Raw genomic sequence first — 17026 nt, forward strand, 5'->3', positions numbered from 1 at the left:
TGGTTTGAATAAAGCTTCTTTGCCTTTATTATTCATTAGAAACTGGCAGTAAGTAATAGGTTTGAATTTCACAGTCCTCATGCTGCTAATCAAAGCACAGAGATCTTAAGATCATAAATTATTATCCCTCACAACAGGAGCATAAAGGGAATTTGGTTTTATGAATTGTTAACTGGGACACTAGCTCGCCTCTCTTTGGGTCTTGGGCTGGTTCCGAGGGAAGGAGGCTGGAAATCACGTCTTGAATCTAGAGCACTGTCTTACAGATTGGACAATTCCCTCATTTCCTCAAATTTACAGTATTTTACCTACTTGGAGTCAGTGGGATACGTGGCTCGACCCAGATTAAACAGCCCCTGATTCCCCTTGTTTGTGATGGTTCGTGATGTTCAGCTGGGAAGAGTTTTTTTTCTATGCAGAAAGCGGGCTTTCCTGTGTGTCATGAGATGGCTGTGCTGTGTTGTGTGTCACGGGCTTTCGTGAGCTCATGCTGGGTTTAGTTTGTGTGCCTCCCCCCCTTCTCATTTCCATCTCATATGTTATATTTCCCTCCCTTCTCTCCACTCCTGCCCATGCTAATGTTTGTCTGTTTTGAGAGGATCTTCTCTTTCCCTGGTGTGTCTTTCTCCAACTACACACAAAGCACCCAAGTTCTCATCTCTTCCTTTCACATTAGGGCAGAAAGAGATGAGTCTTTGTCTTCTGACTTCCCTTTTTCTCCTCCTCCAGGACCCCCTCCCTCTCTTTTTGAAGCTCTACATGATTTCTGGTCTCCAGCAGTGCAAAAGGCGGAGGCTGTTCCACTGGGCCTGACTTAGCTCTCCTTTCTCTGGCTGCCATGTGCTCTCTCTCATTCCTCCAGTGGCTTGGCGGGCCAGCCCCTATGGCTTTCCTCCGGCCAGAGGACCCTTGCAGTTCCCTTACGTTATCTTTTGGTGCTTGCTTCATCTGACATTTCAAGTGTAAAGGCGTAGAACTGCCAATTAGCACGGGCAGAGAAAATGTCTCTAAATAAAGCATTGGCCAACACAATCATACTTTATAACAAAAGTTTATTAGGATTAGGTCACATTAGAAAACTTCATGCTTTGCCATTTTTGCTGTATTAACCTGGAATGACCAGATTATACTTAGCTGAGTATAAAACAATTTGTGCCCTGTACTGTTTGGAAAGTAAGAAAATCGACGTACATAGTGGTGTGCCTGACACCGCCACGGTTAATAGCCTAACAACTGGTTAGCAAAGCGTATGTTACTTCCAAGCTTTGGGGAATGATGAGGAAAACATCATTTCTTACCTCCTTCAGAAGCAGGCTTATCATAGTCTGGGCACCTAAGACTGGAGCCCACTTTTTTTTTTTTTTTGGAATCTAATATTAACATCTGTATTTCAAGAGAAGCTAGGCTTGAGGTATCTTTATGGCTTGAAAGGCACAGGTCATGCAGCTGAATTAAAAGCTATTGTGTTGGTCTCTCTGTCATGGGCCATGAGCCACCTGTCATAAGGGGAGTCCTGGTGCCATGTCCTTGACCTTTCAGTCTGGTGTACGCATCATCAGCTCTGTTCCTCTAGTTTCTGCTTTTGCTAATCAGCTGTGAGTGTTGGAAGTAGAAGATGGGTCGGGACTCTTGCACCGTCTCCTGCCACATGGAGACCGGCCTGTGCTGTAGAATCTCATTACCCAGCATAGAGAGGGGACCTGCCACAGGGCCAAGAAGTGACTTAAATGCAAGCAGGACAGAAAGGCTCATTCTTCCGATACAACACAGAATGGGGGAAGAGAAAACAGCTTTTCCTGGAAGGGGTCCTACCAAGTTGGAAAGCAGAACTGCATTGAGTGCAGGGTACGCCCAGCTGTAACTATCCCCTGCCTTTAATAGGAGAAGCGGCTTGAAAAGAATGCCAAGGAGAACAGTGGGTCACCGCACAGCGTGGGTTCTGGAAGGCCACCGACAGTGGTATCGATCCCTTGCCTGGGCTTTGCAAACAGCCCTGGAGTCATTAAGAGCATGTAGGAGTCTAGGTCTTTATAATATAAAAATTCCACTTTACAAAATAACTGGGCATTCCCTTCAGCTTAGAAGCCACATGTTTATGCTCAGAAACTTTTTTTTTTTCTTCTGATTTTTAAACTCTCCCTAATGAAGGGAGTAAAATCCAAAATCGAAGCGAAAGGGCCTGGAGAGCTACACACCGAAAAGAAACACCTGCAGACGCAGCACATCTGTTCCATCCTTCCAGCAGCCAGACTCCTGACTCCCTCCTTCTCCGCCCTTCCCACCCCAACCGATCCACTCATAAAAATGGCTGCTGCCAGAAACTTCAATTCAGTTGCATAATATAGAGGGATGATAAGAAATTCTTATTTCTTCAGGCACCGGAGGATAACTTGTGACAAGGTTGTGATTCTCTCCGACGGATGCTCTTACCACATGGTCCAGCCTCTCTCCTACGCTGCCCCCCCAGCTTGGCAAGGATTCCGCTGCGAGCCTCGCATCACTTGTGGTCACATCGGTGCTGTTCCCCTTAGTTCAGCTGGGACTGACCCGGGGTCTGCTCAAGCTTGAGTTCGTAGCCTCCCAGGCCGAGGTCCCCCTCATAAATGTTGTCCTTGCTTGGAGTCTGCGGTGAGGCTTTCTGGGCCACACTCAGGCTTGCAGGAGGCCTGCAGGGCGAGGGGGCTTGCTCCTGGTAGCTCATGGCCAGTTCGTCCTGGTTCACAATGCACTCCACGTCTTCCTCTTTTAGCTGTTCCTAGAGTTTGGGAAGAGAGAGAGGTCACTTTGTGATGAAGAAAACCACAGCTGTCCCCATTGTGTAAGACCACAGGGGCTTGTTTTCCTTTCTTGATGGCCCTGGCTTGCCCTGGCTGAGGTTCTGTGGCAGTGGGCACCGCCTTGCCACGTTGGGGGCCCTAACACAGCCACGTGAGGGCTCCAGGCCTGAGCTGACAGTTGGTAGAGAGGGGGCGCTGACTGAATGCCTCCTTGGGTTCAGGGAATTAAAATTCAGTGGATTTCCTGGACTGGTACTTAACTAGGTTGAGAGGACTTAGGAGCTAGAGGAGAATCCTGGCCCCTCAGTGTACAGAATGATTCTCCACGTTGGTTTTGTAACACTCTTGCCTATCACTAAATTCTCCAAACACAGTTTCTGTTGTATTTTATTTGAAAAGTGTGTCCCCACAGCATGTTTCTTGGGATAAGTGTCACAAAGCTCAAAATGGTTGGAAGTCCCGAGAGTAGATAATGGCAGAAACTAACTAGATCTGGTCAACTTAGTTTTCCTCAGACAGAGCTTTCCTTGAAGGGAAGAATTAAGATCTCAACTCTTCTTTCATTGGCTTTGGGAAGACCATACAAAATTACTCATAGAATGAGCCTGGGCTAGGTGACCGAGGTCAGTGGTTTCCAGTATTAGGCTGTATCAGAATCACTTGGAAGGTCCATTGAAGCAGAGATGCTGGGCCCCAAGCTCAGAGTTCTGAGGGTGGGAAGCTGATAATCTGCATTTCTAGCAAGTTCGCAAGTGATGCTGAGGCTGCTGGTCTGGGGACACACTTCGAGAACCGCTGCCTTAGGCTGCTCTGCCTGGAGCACATCTGAGATGCATTATTCTCTGTCTATGCAGCGGGGTGGCCAGCTGGACAACCTCCAAGAGTGCCACAAACCCTTAAGATTTTGCTCCTCTCCAATTCCTGACACTGGTTTGTTGGTAAAGATTCTAATTGCTTCTCAGCATTTTTTATTCCACTCCCTTGAGCTATAAAGCACAGGCAGGCCTAATATTTAAAACCTCAGTACACAGCAGTTTGTGAGGACATATGACTTCGTTTACATTTTCTCAATTCATTTTATGGTTAAAAAAATATTGGTAACAATAAAAAAAACTTGCATTTTAAAAAGAAGAATGAGCCCACATCAGCAACATCTGAAAAGAAAAGAGAAATGCCTCTCGGTGCAGCGAATTTTAAAAGGCTTCCTCCTCAAGCTGGGAAGTGACAGCCCTGAGGTTCTTGGGCTCCTCGGCACCCAGCAGCCTGTCCCACCCAGGGTAGTTACTCACCCCATAGGCCTGAGGACTGGTGAGCAGCCTGGAAATTGGACCACACCATTCAGGTAATGTAGTGGTCAGTGGAGGGCCAGAGTGGGTTAAAATTGGTTTCAGATATCTGCAAGGCCTGTTAAGGAATACTTGGCAAGAAAAGGAAGTTAGAATTTCGTTTCTCACACAGCACAGACCTTCGCATGCAGCGAAAGAGACAGTTATGTTCACCTTTAAATCCCCTACTCCCTCATTTAGGAGGCAATTTGGCCTGCAAAAATTGCTGTTTATAATCTTTGCTCCACACACTTTTCCATCCCTGCTGGTAGCCTTTAATCAGGAAGAAATGGGGACTGGGCCAGCCAACATCAGCGAGGGGGTAAATGTTCGTCTCCTCCTCCCCCCTCTCCCTCAATGTCTCATCTGCTTGAGAATGCATTTCTTAAGAATTATCTTAAACAATAGCATAAAGGATTGTGTTTTCTTAAAACTGCACACAGTGCTTAAACCACCAGTAATTTTCACAAAGAAGCAAGAGGTATTTCATAAAATGTTCAGTCGTTTTAGAACTGGGTAGTGAACATAGATTGTTTTCCAAAATACTTTATTTTCACTATTCAGCACAGTCGCTTTATACTTCAGACATCAGTGCATCCCCATACGAAATTATGTAAATAAACTGGTGCCAGGTTCATTCTATTGTCTAGCACCCATCTTTCTTCTCTCTTCATCCCAAAGTGCTCTAACAAGTTCAAAGAAAACCGTGTTCATCTAAAGCCGTTATGTTTCCCTCCAATCTAGCAGTAGTGAAACCCCTAGAAGCTGCCTTGGGTTGCCTTAGTATTTCTTTTTTTGCTCAAAGGAACGTGGTGGAATTATTTTACCATTCCATCAGACACAACTTTTAAGCTTTATATTATTTCCTCTGCTGGAGAATATTTCACCTCATCAACTTTCTGAAAAACTATAATAAATAGGGAAAGGGAAAAAGTGGAAAGCAGTTAGCATTGGTTGGCTTGTGAAGATCCGAAGTCACCCCCGGCACCGAGGATGTGAGGAGATCTTGGAGATGGCCCTACTGGAGGTCATCTAGAGCTGGCCACTGCTCTGTCATTCCTGTGATACCCTGAGCACGTGAGGACAGAGGGAAGATGCAGCCTCTGGGGGCCAGGAATCTCGGTGTCTCTGGCTTCAAATGCTCCGCTGCCAAAGTGGTGATAAGGCAGGGGATGCCTGTGAATATAGCCTAGTTACGATGCCAGGGCAGTTACTGCAAAGATGCTTAAGCAAGTCTGTAATTCCAAGTGCAAATGGAAAACATGACAATTCCTTTCAGATGGGCAGCTGCTGTGCTCAATGAAGGACCAAGGAAGATATTAAAGTTGAGAGCCTGGCATTCCTTGTAATATCTGTTTTGTTTTTTTAAGATTTTATTTATTTATTCATGAGACACACACACACACACAGAGAGAGAGAGAGAGAGAGAGAGAGAGAGAGAGAGAGGCAGAGACACAGGCAGAGGGAGAAGCAGGATCCACGCAGGGAGCCCAATATGGGACTCGATCCCAGGTCTCCAGGATCATGCCCTGGGTTGAAGTTGGTGCTAAACCACAGAGCCACCCAGGCTGCCCTCCTTGTAATATTTGTTGAGCCTATCTACGACTCTGGAAATCCTGTGATGGTCTTCTATTAATTTTCACTACAAATTGTTATTTCCTTCATCTTATGGTTGGAGGAATTGAGGCCTAGAGATATAATGATTTTAAATAATCCAAAGGCTCTCATTGCTGTTTGAATCCACCACCAACATCGCTAGCAAAAGATAAATTATCAGGGCAGAATCATGCATGTGACCAGAGGGTTCTCTAGATAGAAAAGCTTGCAGATCTCATCCGTGCTGGCGAGCTGCAGACCCTCTCACACAGGGGCGCATGAGGACACGTGGTTTATTAGGGTTTATGGTGTGTGTAGGTCAGCAAAACAAAACAAAAAAACGCTCTTCTAGGGAGGCATGGTGGGTAACATATATGTACAACTAGAGTGTAAATCAAGGAAAATCCAGCCAATTTTATTTCAAGATGGAGAAGTGACAGTAGGTAAGCTACATTTCTAGAGATGTCATGTAAAAAAAATTGAAGAGGTTTGTCAAGGCTCTAAAAGTTTCAAAGAGGCCTGGGTGACTTCCACTGTTTGAGGTTCTCAGAATATTGAAAAATTAAATGCCAAAATGCCACAATAATGGAACAAAGGTAAAGTGCAAATTTAGAATTGTGTAATGAACTTTTTTTTTCTCTTTTAATCCTAATGAGGTATCTCTTTAACACTAATGTATAATGTTATTGGAGCTAACACTTAGTGATGAAATTTGTAGCTTTTTGTGAATGTGGGGCCTGGGCCACATGGGGTACCATTTGGCCTCTTCTGGAACAGGTTGTGAATACTGATGGGAAATGTAAAAGTGTTTTTAAACTCTATGCACTATTCAAATGCTATTTATTTCATTTTAAAAATTTATTCTCTAAGAAATACTTCTGAGAAATTGTTGTCTCAATCGTTTGGATAATAATGGGGGAATGAGACTGAGGGTAGAGAGACAATGGGGGGCACCTGGGTGGCTCAGTTGGTTAAGCGTCTGCCTTTGGCTCAGGTCATCATCCCATGATCCTGGGATCGAGCCCAATGTTGGGCTCCCTGTTCAGTGGGGAATCTGCTTCTCCCTCTGTCCCTACCCCAACTCGTTATCTCTCTCTCTCTCTCTCTCTCTCTCTCTCCCCCCCTCCCGTCTGAAATAAGTAAATAAAAGAGAGAGAGAGAGAGAGACAAGACAATGGCACTCCAGGCATTTGGCTTGGCCTTGGAACTCACAGGCTATGTCGTAGGTGGGAAATTTAAGGCACTCCTACACCAAAAGTAGCTATTTGGGTTAAAATTTGTCATACAGGCAGTTAGCGTGAGGTGGTAGGTGAGAAGTGGGCAGAATTTGTTGATGTATGACTCTTCTAGGAAACTCACGATATACCATTTTGGCTGCTCTGGTGTCTCAGTAGCTGTGGGTCAAAGTGTGGCAGTGAGTAGGATGTGCCAAGCTACACGCAAAGCCACGGCAGATGTGGCCTGCCCCAGAAGCTTTGCTGAACTTCTCGGTTTGCCTAGTGCTCGCCACATATTATGTGCTCAGTGGATGTTTGCTGAATTTCTGACGTAGGAAATATAAAGGGGTGGTATGAGTGATGGAAGTAGATTCTGAGTAACTTGACAAGAGAAGACGAAGGGGGCAGATTATAACCAACAAATGAAGTTTTCTGAGGATAAAAGGCTAAGAAAGGTTAAGTTGAAGATGAACCTCTTGGGCCTGAGTTATTAGACTGAGGGGACCATGGAAAGAGTGGGAACGACATGAAATAAAGTGGTTAAAAAATAATATTATGCTTTACTCACTCATTCATTTGTTCCTTCATATGCTCACATGTTTTTATTTTTGTTTTATGTACGAATCCAGTGAGGCATCCACACAAAGAAATGGACAATTGCCTTATAGAATGGGAAGCTCCCTTGTCTCAAGACTGTGATCTCCTTGAGGGCGGGCAGGCTGTCCCATTCACCTGGACACAGTGCTGGGCACATTTTAGATGTTCAAGAAATAGTTGTTGAATTAATGAAGATGACAGGCTCAGAGAGAGGAAAATAATTGCTCAGTGGAGCCCAGCCAGATAGTTAATGGCAGAGCTGGGCCTGGGATCAAGGACATTTCTGTCACACAGGCCATCTTTCTTCTGCTACGGAGATACCAAGTAACAGATCTTGTCAGATTGGACAACTGATTTGGAATTGAGGAATCAGTGAGTTTTGGAGTTCTTTATTGCTGAGCAATGTCTGGAAAGTGGCTGGATCTCCAGGGTTACCTAAATTATTAAAGAGTAAGAAAACTCTTTTGATCTACAAAAAATAAAAACCCCAACTGCTGATTTTGCAAAATGTGTTATTTTTTTTCATCAGGTTCTAGTATATGTTTGGGGAGGGAGATTCCCCATTGGGTATTTTTGATGCAGCTAGTTTTGCTTCTCTAATAAGCTAGAAATGTATCGAGATGAAATGTGAAGCTCTGGGGGAGAAAAACAATGGCTTTTCCCATCCAAAGGGCATAGGTTTGGGAATAGCAGCTTGGTTCAGGAGATGTAAGTAAAAGCTAGAATTCTACTCAGAGTTTAACATGCGTGCAATAAGGAAGACAATTAACAGATGCCATTTTCTCCTTTGGCCTGAGTAATCAGAAGGTCCAGAGCTAAATTATGCGCTTAACTGAACTCACATCCCAAATTCCTGGTAATGTTGATTTCTTTCTCTTTTTTGTTTGTTAGTTTTTGTTTTAATTATTTTAGATCCTCATGTTTTACCCATCATAAGATGCCAAAACTAATCAGCATACAGCTTGCTCATGCCTATGCTTCATATGACATAATCCTACATAGACTGGTGAGATGCAAAAATGCTCAACAATGATCCAGCTCCACCAATGAATGTCTGCCCCTTTGAGCGGAGTCATCTCCATTGCCCCCTACCCTGGGCTGAACGTTTGCATCCTTCCCAAATTCATATCCTGAAGCCCTAACCTCCAATATGATTGTATGTGGAGTTGGGGCCTTTGGAAGTTATTTAGATTTGATGAGGTCATGAGGGGGGTGCCCCCATAATGGGATTACTGCCCTTATAAGAAGAGATACCAGAGTTTGTTGGCTCTTACTCCAAATATCTACAAAGAAGAGGTCAAGTGAGCATACAGTGAGATAGTGACCATCTTCAAGCCCAAAAGAGAGTTCTCACCAGAACCCAATCATACTGGCACCCTGATCTCAGACTTCTACCCTCTAGAACTGTGAGAAAATGAGTATCTGTTGTATAAGCCATCCAGTCTATGGTATGTTGTTATGGAAGCCTGGGCAGACTAACACACTCCCTCTCTGGACCTCTTGAAAAATCACTGAGAGCCCTGAAGAGCTATGTTCTATCTCGGCTTCCCTAAACTTGCCTCATCATGAAGATCGGCTTGGATATTTGTTAACAATTCAGATTTCCAAGTTCTCCCCTGGAGATTCTGATTTGGCAGGTCCAGGAAGTGGCCTGGGACTCTATTTTATGGAGAATCTGTATTTTAGGTGCCCCAGGTGACTGGTGATTTGGCAAGGATGGATAGAACATATTGCTCTCTCTCTCTGGAGTGTTGCCCTCCATAGGGGATTCAAATTTTAAATGGGAAGAAAAAGAACATGGTCTCTTATGTCTTCAAAGCCATCATTTTTAGGGTAAAGGTAGGTATAAGGGAAGTCCATTTGGCCCAGAACCCACATCTATCTAATGTAATGGCCTTTGTCAAAGGTTCCGTCTTGTCTGGGGGAGGGGTCAGATAGTTGGCTCAAAAATGTGAAGCCTTGATGATGTTACACCTGAGAGTGAATTAATGAAGCACCGTATCTGGGCTTGTAGAGGAAGACTTTGTGCCTAGTGGGAGCATTTGCATGTGTTTGTATGTGTGAGCTCGATACACAGTCTTGTTATTTGGATAAAATACTCATCACTGCATAGCTGTGTAAAGAACAAAGCACATTTATCTCTGTATAGGCCTTTCAAGAGTATACCCTGCAGTTTTTCATTTATAAAGCATTTCTAATATGTCTTATTTTCTCCTTACAGCTGTAGGTGAGAATTATAGTCCCATTTTACAGATCAAGAAATGTGTAAACAGATGGTTTTTCAATTCTCTTCTTATCTATTCTTTTTAAAAATTATTTATTTATTTATTTATTTATTTATTTATTTATTTATTTATTTATTGGCAGGGAGAGCATGTGAGGGTGGTAAGGGCAAGGGAGGAGAGAGACAGAGAGAGAGAGAGAGAAAATCTTAAGCAGATTCCTTGCTGAGTATGGAGCCCAACCTAGGGCTTGATCTTACCACCCTGAGATCATGACCTGAGCTGAAACCAAGAGTTGGATGTTTAACTGACTGAGCTACCCCGGAGCTCCTCTTCTAACCTATTCTTAACTCTTTTTCCCAAGTGCATTTAGCTTCCAGTGCTGGCTTGCCACCAAATAGTCAGGGATCAATGACAAGTGGGTGGGAAAGGATAAATATATCCTGTAGTGGAAATCAACCTTGCCCTCCAAGTCCATACATTCATGCAGAAAACCAGGTCCACTTGCTATTGATTTGCTGAGTCCCTACATTGCTGTTTACACAGCATCCATGAATGAAACTCACAGAGGACACCCCACATTTTATACACCCTATCACCTTTTGGTTCCAATACACAAATCACACCCCTTCTGCTTTGTTTCCCAGGAAATATGTCCTAACAAATTGAATGTGTTTTCCCTCTTTCCTTTGGATATATCAGATTTTGTAATTGAACACTCACTGTCTTGCCATTTTGGATGAGCCTGCGAAGAGCCATTCTGCAGAGCTGGTGCTCAGGGTTCAGGCTGGAGGAAGGCTCTAAGAGTCCAAACAAGAAGCCTTCTTCTTTGAGCTGTTTTATCCCTCTGTTCTACCTCGAGGGTGGACATCCAGTTTTGCACCCTGCACTTGCAGAGAACATAGGAGTAGGATCCTGTCTTTGTAGCAGCCACTCTATTTCAAGAACAAGCTATCAAGATGGTGCCTCCTAGGCTGTCCATAAGTTATGGTTTAAAATAAAGAAAAAGCAGAAATCCTCTATTCACATACACTGATGAACATATGCTTCTTTGCTTAACAATCCTAATTTTTATCATCTTAAAGGAAATTGCTTTAGACAACTGCTGGGGTAGAAAGAGAGCAGCAAATGCCAGAATAAACACCTGACAGGTAAGCAGACCTGCCTGGAGGGAGCCAGCATGGAGTGACCGCAACCGCCTTCAGCCCTGTCTCTGAGCTCTGCTACTCCTATGTCTATTTGGTGAAGGGCTCTCCTTTCACGCTGGTGTGTCCCTTCCCCCAGCAGCCTTCTCAGACTTGTCGTGCTGAACTGCTTCAGCTCCATGGCTGTTCTGTAGCAATGTGTATGCGTCTGTCTGGAAGCATTCGTCACATTGCCTGGAAGCTAATTGTTTACATCTCCAGCTCTTTCTAAGCCCCTTGAGGGCAAGAACTTTCTTATTATTTAACAAAATATTCATATTGTAGAATGGAAATTAGATTATACAGTGTAGGCCAATGTATAGTCTAATGGATGACTATAAAGCAAGGAAATCACCCAGCCCAGGAAATGGAACTTTGTCTCCCAGCACTGGAGCCCCTTTTCCTAATGCAAACTCCGCCCTTTCCCCCACAAGGAACTACTATCCTGATTTGTATACTAATCACTTCCTTGAGTTTATAGTATAATTTTAGCACTCAAGTGTGTGTTCTTACACACTATAGTTCAGTCTGGCCTATTTTAAAAAAATGTGTTATGCCTTTTAGTATGTAGATTCTTCCTCTACCCTTTTAATTTCTTTACGATTTATCTGAAGAACCTGGCCCCTTTGACCTGCGGAGTTTTCCATGGTCTGAATTTTGCTGATGTGCGGCTTAGCATGGTCCCCTGCCCTTGGTATTTCCTGTAAATTGCCAGGTGGATCCAGAGATTAAATTGGGTTCAGGTTCTCTCCATCTCCTTGGCAAGATGAAGGAAGGCACATCATCTCTGGTTGTGTCTCTTTGTGTGGTCTAAGCAGCCACTTATGTGCCATAACCATATATGTTTGCTCTCTGAGGATTTCAAATAGTGAAGTTCTAATTTTATATATACATACAATATACATATATGTATATTTATTATTTTATTACATAGAATACTTTTATAAAGAGACATTTTTCATTTATTCTATTGGCATATTCAGTGGAATAGTCAATATAGGAAAGACAAGATAAATGCTTGGTTTATTCCACCCATTTACCAGCTTTTCAGACGATTCATTATCATCCTCTGAAAATGATTCTTTGTTTAAATGTCATTAAAGTGTAATGAATTTAAATGAATTTGATTGCAATTACGATCATTGTTGAAGCTCAAACTGACCCATCTTTGGTCAGTGGGAGTCTTTTCAAATTGGCTCCTGAGTCCTATTGACATGATGTCTGTATCTTCGATAGCTTCTTTGTCATCTGCCTGACAACTTGTTCTAGGCTCATCTTGAACATTGCCTCTTTCAGATCTCAAACCAACCATTTCTCCAAAATTCTCTGATTTCTTTTAGTGAGAAATGGTGTTTTAACTGCAAACTCTGGGTACCAAGGGTTATGATACACAGTGAAGCACCGGTAAATGTTCAATAACTGACTTTTTTTTTTCTTTTCTTTCTTTTTTAAAGCTGGATTAGTAGCATTTCCCAGTTTCCATGGTATAAACACTCCCATTATGGCTGATTTCTATATATCAACATGAAGTCACTGAATGTGGAGTTGGGACAAGAAGCGTACAATCTGTTCTCACCAGCTAGTGCAGACCAACTTCATCATGCCACTAGTTATGTATCTTGTGAGTTACTATGGATACTTCCAATTCAAGCTTAAGAATTTCTGATTCTCAAGGACATAAGGAATGATAGAATTAGAATGGTCCGTAACTACTCATTTGTTTTATCCTTTATTAAATATATAGTAGTCTCAGAATAATAATACTGATAGTACCGCCATAAAAAATTACATAATACATTAAAAAAAACTTGCGTATCCTCCCTCTATTTTAACTTCCCATTAAAAAAAAAAATACCCTATGGGATGCCTTGGTGGCTCAGCAATTGAGCATTTGCCTTCTGCTCAGTGGCGTCCTGCATAGGGCTCCCTGTGGGGAGCCTGCTTCTTCCTCTGCCTGTATCTCTGCCTCTCTCTCTCTGTATCTCTCATGAATAAATAAATACAATCTTTAAAAAAAACACTACTGTGCAACTATATATAGTTATGCTACATCTACATTGTCAGATCAGATAGCCATTACATCCTGTACTGTCTCTCTTAGGTCTTGTTCAGTGCTTGCACCCTGGGTAACTATATACTTAATACTAACCCTCTGGCCTTATATCCATGCTTTTCTGCTCATTTTGATTGCCTGAAGCTTGTTCTTTAGTAGATTGCTCAGGAAGGACTCATGGAAAAATTCTTGAGTTCTTGAACATTGATAACAGTTTGTGCTTTTTATATTTTGAAAGTCTTTCTCTGGAAATAAACTGATTGGCTTATAACTTTCTTTATTTGATTATCTCATGTATGTTTCTAGTTTATTTTGACATAAGTAGTTGCTCCTTAAAAGTATAATGAAAATATAACTTTCTTTCCTTTATTTATTTATTTTTTAAGATCTTATATATTCATGAGAGAGAGGCAGAGACACAGACAGAGGGAGAAGCAGGCTCCATGCAGGGAGCCCGACGTGGTACTCGATCCCGGGTCTCCAGGATCACGCCCTGGGCTGAAGGCAGCACTAAACCGCTGAGCCACCCAGGCTGCCCACTTTCTTTCCTTATAAATCAAATGGCCCTTTCCCCTAGATGCCAAAAGGACTTTTTCTTTAAAACTCATTAATTTCACTAAATTTTTTCTGATGTTGGTTGTTCTAGGTTGAACGTTTCAGGTACATGATGTGCTCTTCCAATGTATAGTTTCAAATGTGCTAAATGTGTTGTGTTTTAGCGAACTTCGCTTGTATTAGTATTCTGTTTCTTTGCTTTGCTTTCTTGCTCCATCTTTACATATCTTCAATATTTGTCACTTTTTTTTTTTTTTAGATTTTATTTATTTATTCATGAGAGAGAGAGGCAGAGACACAGGCGGAGGGAGAAGCAGGCTCCATGCAGGGAGCCTGATGTAGGACTTGCTCCCAGGTCTCCAGGATCATGCCCTGGGCTGAAGGTGGCGGTACACCACTGAGCCACCCGGGCTGCCCTGTCACTTACCCTTGAATCCTTTTTGTCTTTTTATTCATTTCTTTTTGATTTAAAATTTTTTTCTTTCTTTTTACCTGCTATTTCTTTTAAGGTATTTTCCATTGTGTTTATTTGCTTTTTTATTTCTTCTAATTTACTATTCATTTCTGTTATGTGTTTTTTCTTCATTTGAAATTATTTTCAGAATTTTTTTCTATTTCTGATTTATGCTGATCTTCCATTTCATCATTTTTATAATGTTTTAACTTGTTTTATTATAGTATATTATAATTTTGACCTACTTCTGGCATGTGTTTCTGGCGTGCTTTCACTGTCTTTAGGGATGTTATTCTGTTTCTTATCCTTTTTTTTTTTTCTTTCAATAACTCTCTATGAGATTTGACTTCTGTCTTTTCCTGTAGGTTTTTTTAAAATGTAAAATTAGTTTTCCTAAACTCCCTGAAGGAGGTAGTGTTCAGGAAAGCTTTTTCAATTTCCTAGTTCCTTCTTCTGTGGTTTTTGTATAATGGTAAGCATGGCGGCTTGCATACTGACTTTCCTGACTGGTTTTCCTCCTCAGCTGATCTGGACCTCGTCTTTCCTTCATCACTATTATCTTTGTCCAGCTCAATTTTTATTCCACTCCAGGTGGCTGCTCCTGAGTGCAGGACCCTGAGGGAACCCTGAGAGGGATGCATTTTTAGAGCTCTTGAGTGTTCCAGCTCTTCATCCTTTTTTACTGAGACCTTTCATTTACTCCTAGTAGAGAGGGAAATACCCCGCACTCCCTGCCCAATTTGAGTTTCAGAGATGTTTATCAAATTAGCCCACCTACCCTTTTTAGGAAATATTATTGGCTATTTAGGAGCTCTCCAATTCTCAGGTCCGTCAGATACTACTCTATTGCTTCTTTTTTCCCACTTCGCGGACACTTATATTAATGGTGGTCTGTCTCCACTAACTTGTAATTTGGAGTTTGTGAAAAAACTTGTCTTTAGTTTTGTTTTAAATGTGTCCATGGATTTTGGTTTTATCATCTACTTATTTTGCCTACTTTTATCTAGGGGTTTAGAGAGATTGAAAGACTGCTGTTGATGCCACTGTCATCTTTCCAGAATGGAGAAGGGTTCTTTACCTCCCCTGGCTTTGGACTGAGTGGCCTGAAAAATTGTCCATATGCTCATCATTTACATAAAAATTCACATGACATTTTAAAGAGTTCCTAGATGCGTTGAAGTACATTCATGCTCCCTTAGAGGTTCTGAGCTAGGAAACTCTGGTCAGGAGCAATTAAGTATTAAGGATGAGGGCAGACTAGAGGCCAATAAAGTGGAGTCCTTGCTACCCTCTTTGTTTTGGAAGTTGTTTTTATCAGTGGTATCTCTAAGATCTACCTATCAAATGTTAAGATAATTCTTTTGGGCCCCTTTGTTCCAGACAGACAATCCAGAGACAGTAAAAGGACAGTGGAATTTGTTGGAAAGGTTAAAGGAAAGACGACAGTGGCAGGATACCAAAGCAACCAACGTAAGTAGGACAAGTGAACATCAGATAAACAAGGGGAAATGTTGGAATCATGAGGCTGGAGGAAACCTGAGAGTTCATCTGATCCAAAGTCTCAGATATTAATAGAGTAGAAAGTCTAAACCTAGAGTTTCTTCAAGTGTGGTCACCTGAGCGTCTGTACCAGAATTTCCTGTTTTGCTTGTTAAAATGCAGATTCCCAGGGTCTTGATCCTGATCTTCTAGTAATCTGCATTTTGCCAGTCCCCTGAAAACCACTGGTCTAAATAGTGCAGAGAAGAATACCATCTGGTCTATTGAAGGACTCTGGATGTGTAATAATAATATCACATTGAAGGGGCAGCCCGGGTGGCTCAGTGGTTTAGCGCCGCCTTCAGCCCAGGCAGGGCCTGACCCTGGAGACCCGGGATCGAGTCCCATGTCAGGCTCCCTGCATGGAGCCTGCTTCTCCCTCTGCCTGTGTCTCTGCCTCTCTCTCTCTCTCTCTCTCTCTCTGTGTGTCTCTCATGAATAAATAAATAAAATCTTAAAAAAAAAATCACATTGAAGGACTCTGGATGATAATAATAATATCACTTTTGCTCTTACTACTATTGCTTCTCCTCCCACTATTGTGTCCTCAAAACTTTTCCCTTTGGACACAGGAAATCAACAGATTTCCAGGAATTTTTGCTGCCTATCACATGCAGTTGAAATCCACTTGTGCCATATGGAATGCTACATTTGGCTCAAGGTGTTTTGAGAGAAAATGGTTCTGGAGAAAAAATGCTGCTGCTATTCACATGGAGTGCATCTTGGCTTTTGGTGGCCTCTGATGAAAAAAACTGCCAGTCCCCCTCTGTTAGCTCACAGTGATTTGATAACAGACCTTTATGAGTTACCTTCCTGGCAGTGTGTCAGAGAACTGGGCTTTGAGAAGTAACTTGCTCTGGCATTCCAAGTCTCTACTCTGGTTTGGAGGGAAATTTCTATTTGATTTCCTCCTCTAACACTGATTGGATGTGGTCTTATGAATGCTGGAGCCTCAGCTGGCTAACTCAGAATTCACATTTAACACACAGGTGGCCAGCCCTGCCCAAGCCCTCTCTGGCTCATTCACTACCCCATGGGGCCAGGCCCTTGGGGCCCTCAACTCTCAGAAGAGTGCATGCCTGAGAAGGACTGACCTCCATGTGCACATGGGCAGGTATTCCATGGGGGATGCATAATTGTACTCATCTTCTCCATCTGGGGAAGTAGGAACAGGCCCTTCTGTATTGGTAACTGCAATGTGGAGCCTATGGGTCAGGACTCAGAGCATGAAAGTGAAAACTACCTTCAGTACCTTCATGGGGTGGGAGATAGCAGACACCAAACACAGATGGCTGAGGTTCTGGCTGCTGTGATTGCTTCTCAATTTGAGCAAAATCTCCAACTCTTTATGCCCTTGATTTTCTCATCCTAAGGAGCTACATGGTGCTATGTTAGATCTGGTTAGGTAACTTCTCAGATACTGCAATTATTTGTTTCCCAGGACTGCTGTAACAAAGTACCACAAACTGAGTGGCTGAAAACAACAGAAAATTTTTGTTTCACAGTT

The 17026-nt window shown here is 42.5% G+C and overlaps 1 protein-coding gene across 1 annotated transcript in view; it reads right to left on the minus strand.

Moving 5' to 3' along the window:
* The window catches only part of SLC9A9 (solute carrier family 9 member A9), a 494822-nt gene continuing 477796 nt past the window's right edge, over positions 1 to 17026 (minus strand). Inside the window, exons 13-14 of the mRNA XM_041734563.1 lie at positions 4067 to 4172; positions 1 to 2755 (exon numbers count right to left, since the gene is read on the minus strand). Of these exons, the coding sequence (XP_041590497.1) occupies positions 2528 to 2755; positions 4067 to 4172 (334 nt within the window). The 3' untranslated portion in view covers positions 1 to 2527. The remainder of the gene's footprint in view (positions 2756 to 4066; positions 4173 to 17026) is intronic.

This window comes from Vulpes lagopus, chromosome 19 (assembly GCF_018345385.1).
Source record: "Vulpes lagopus strain Blue_001 chromosome 19, ASM1834538v1, whole genome shotgun sequence".
Classification (NCBI taxonomy): Eukaryota; Metazoa; Chordata; class Mammalia; order Carnivora; family Canidae; genus Vulpes; species Vulpes lagopus.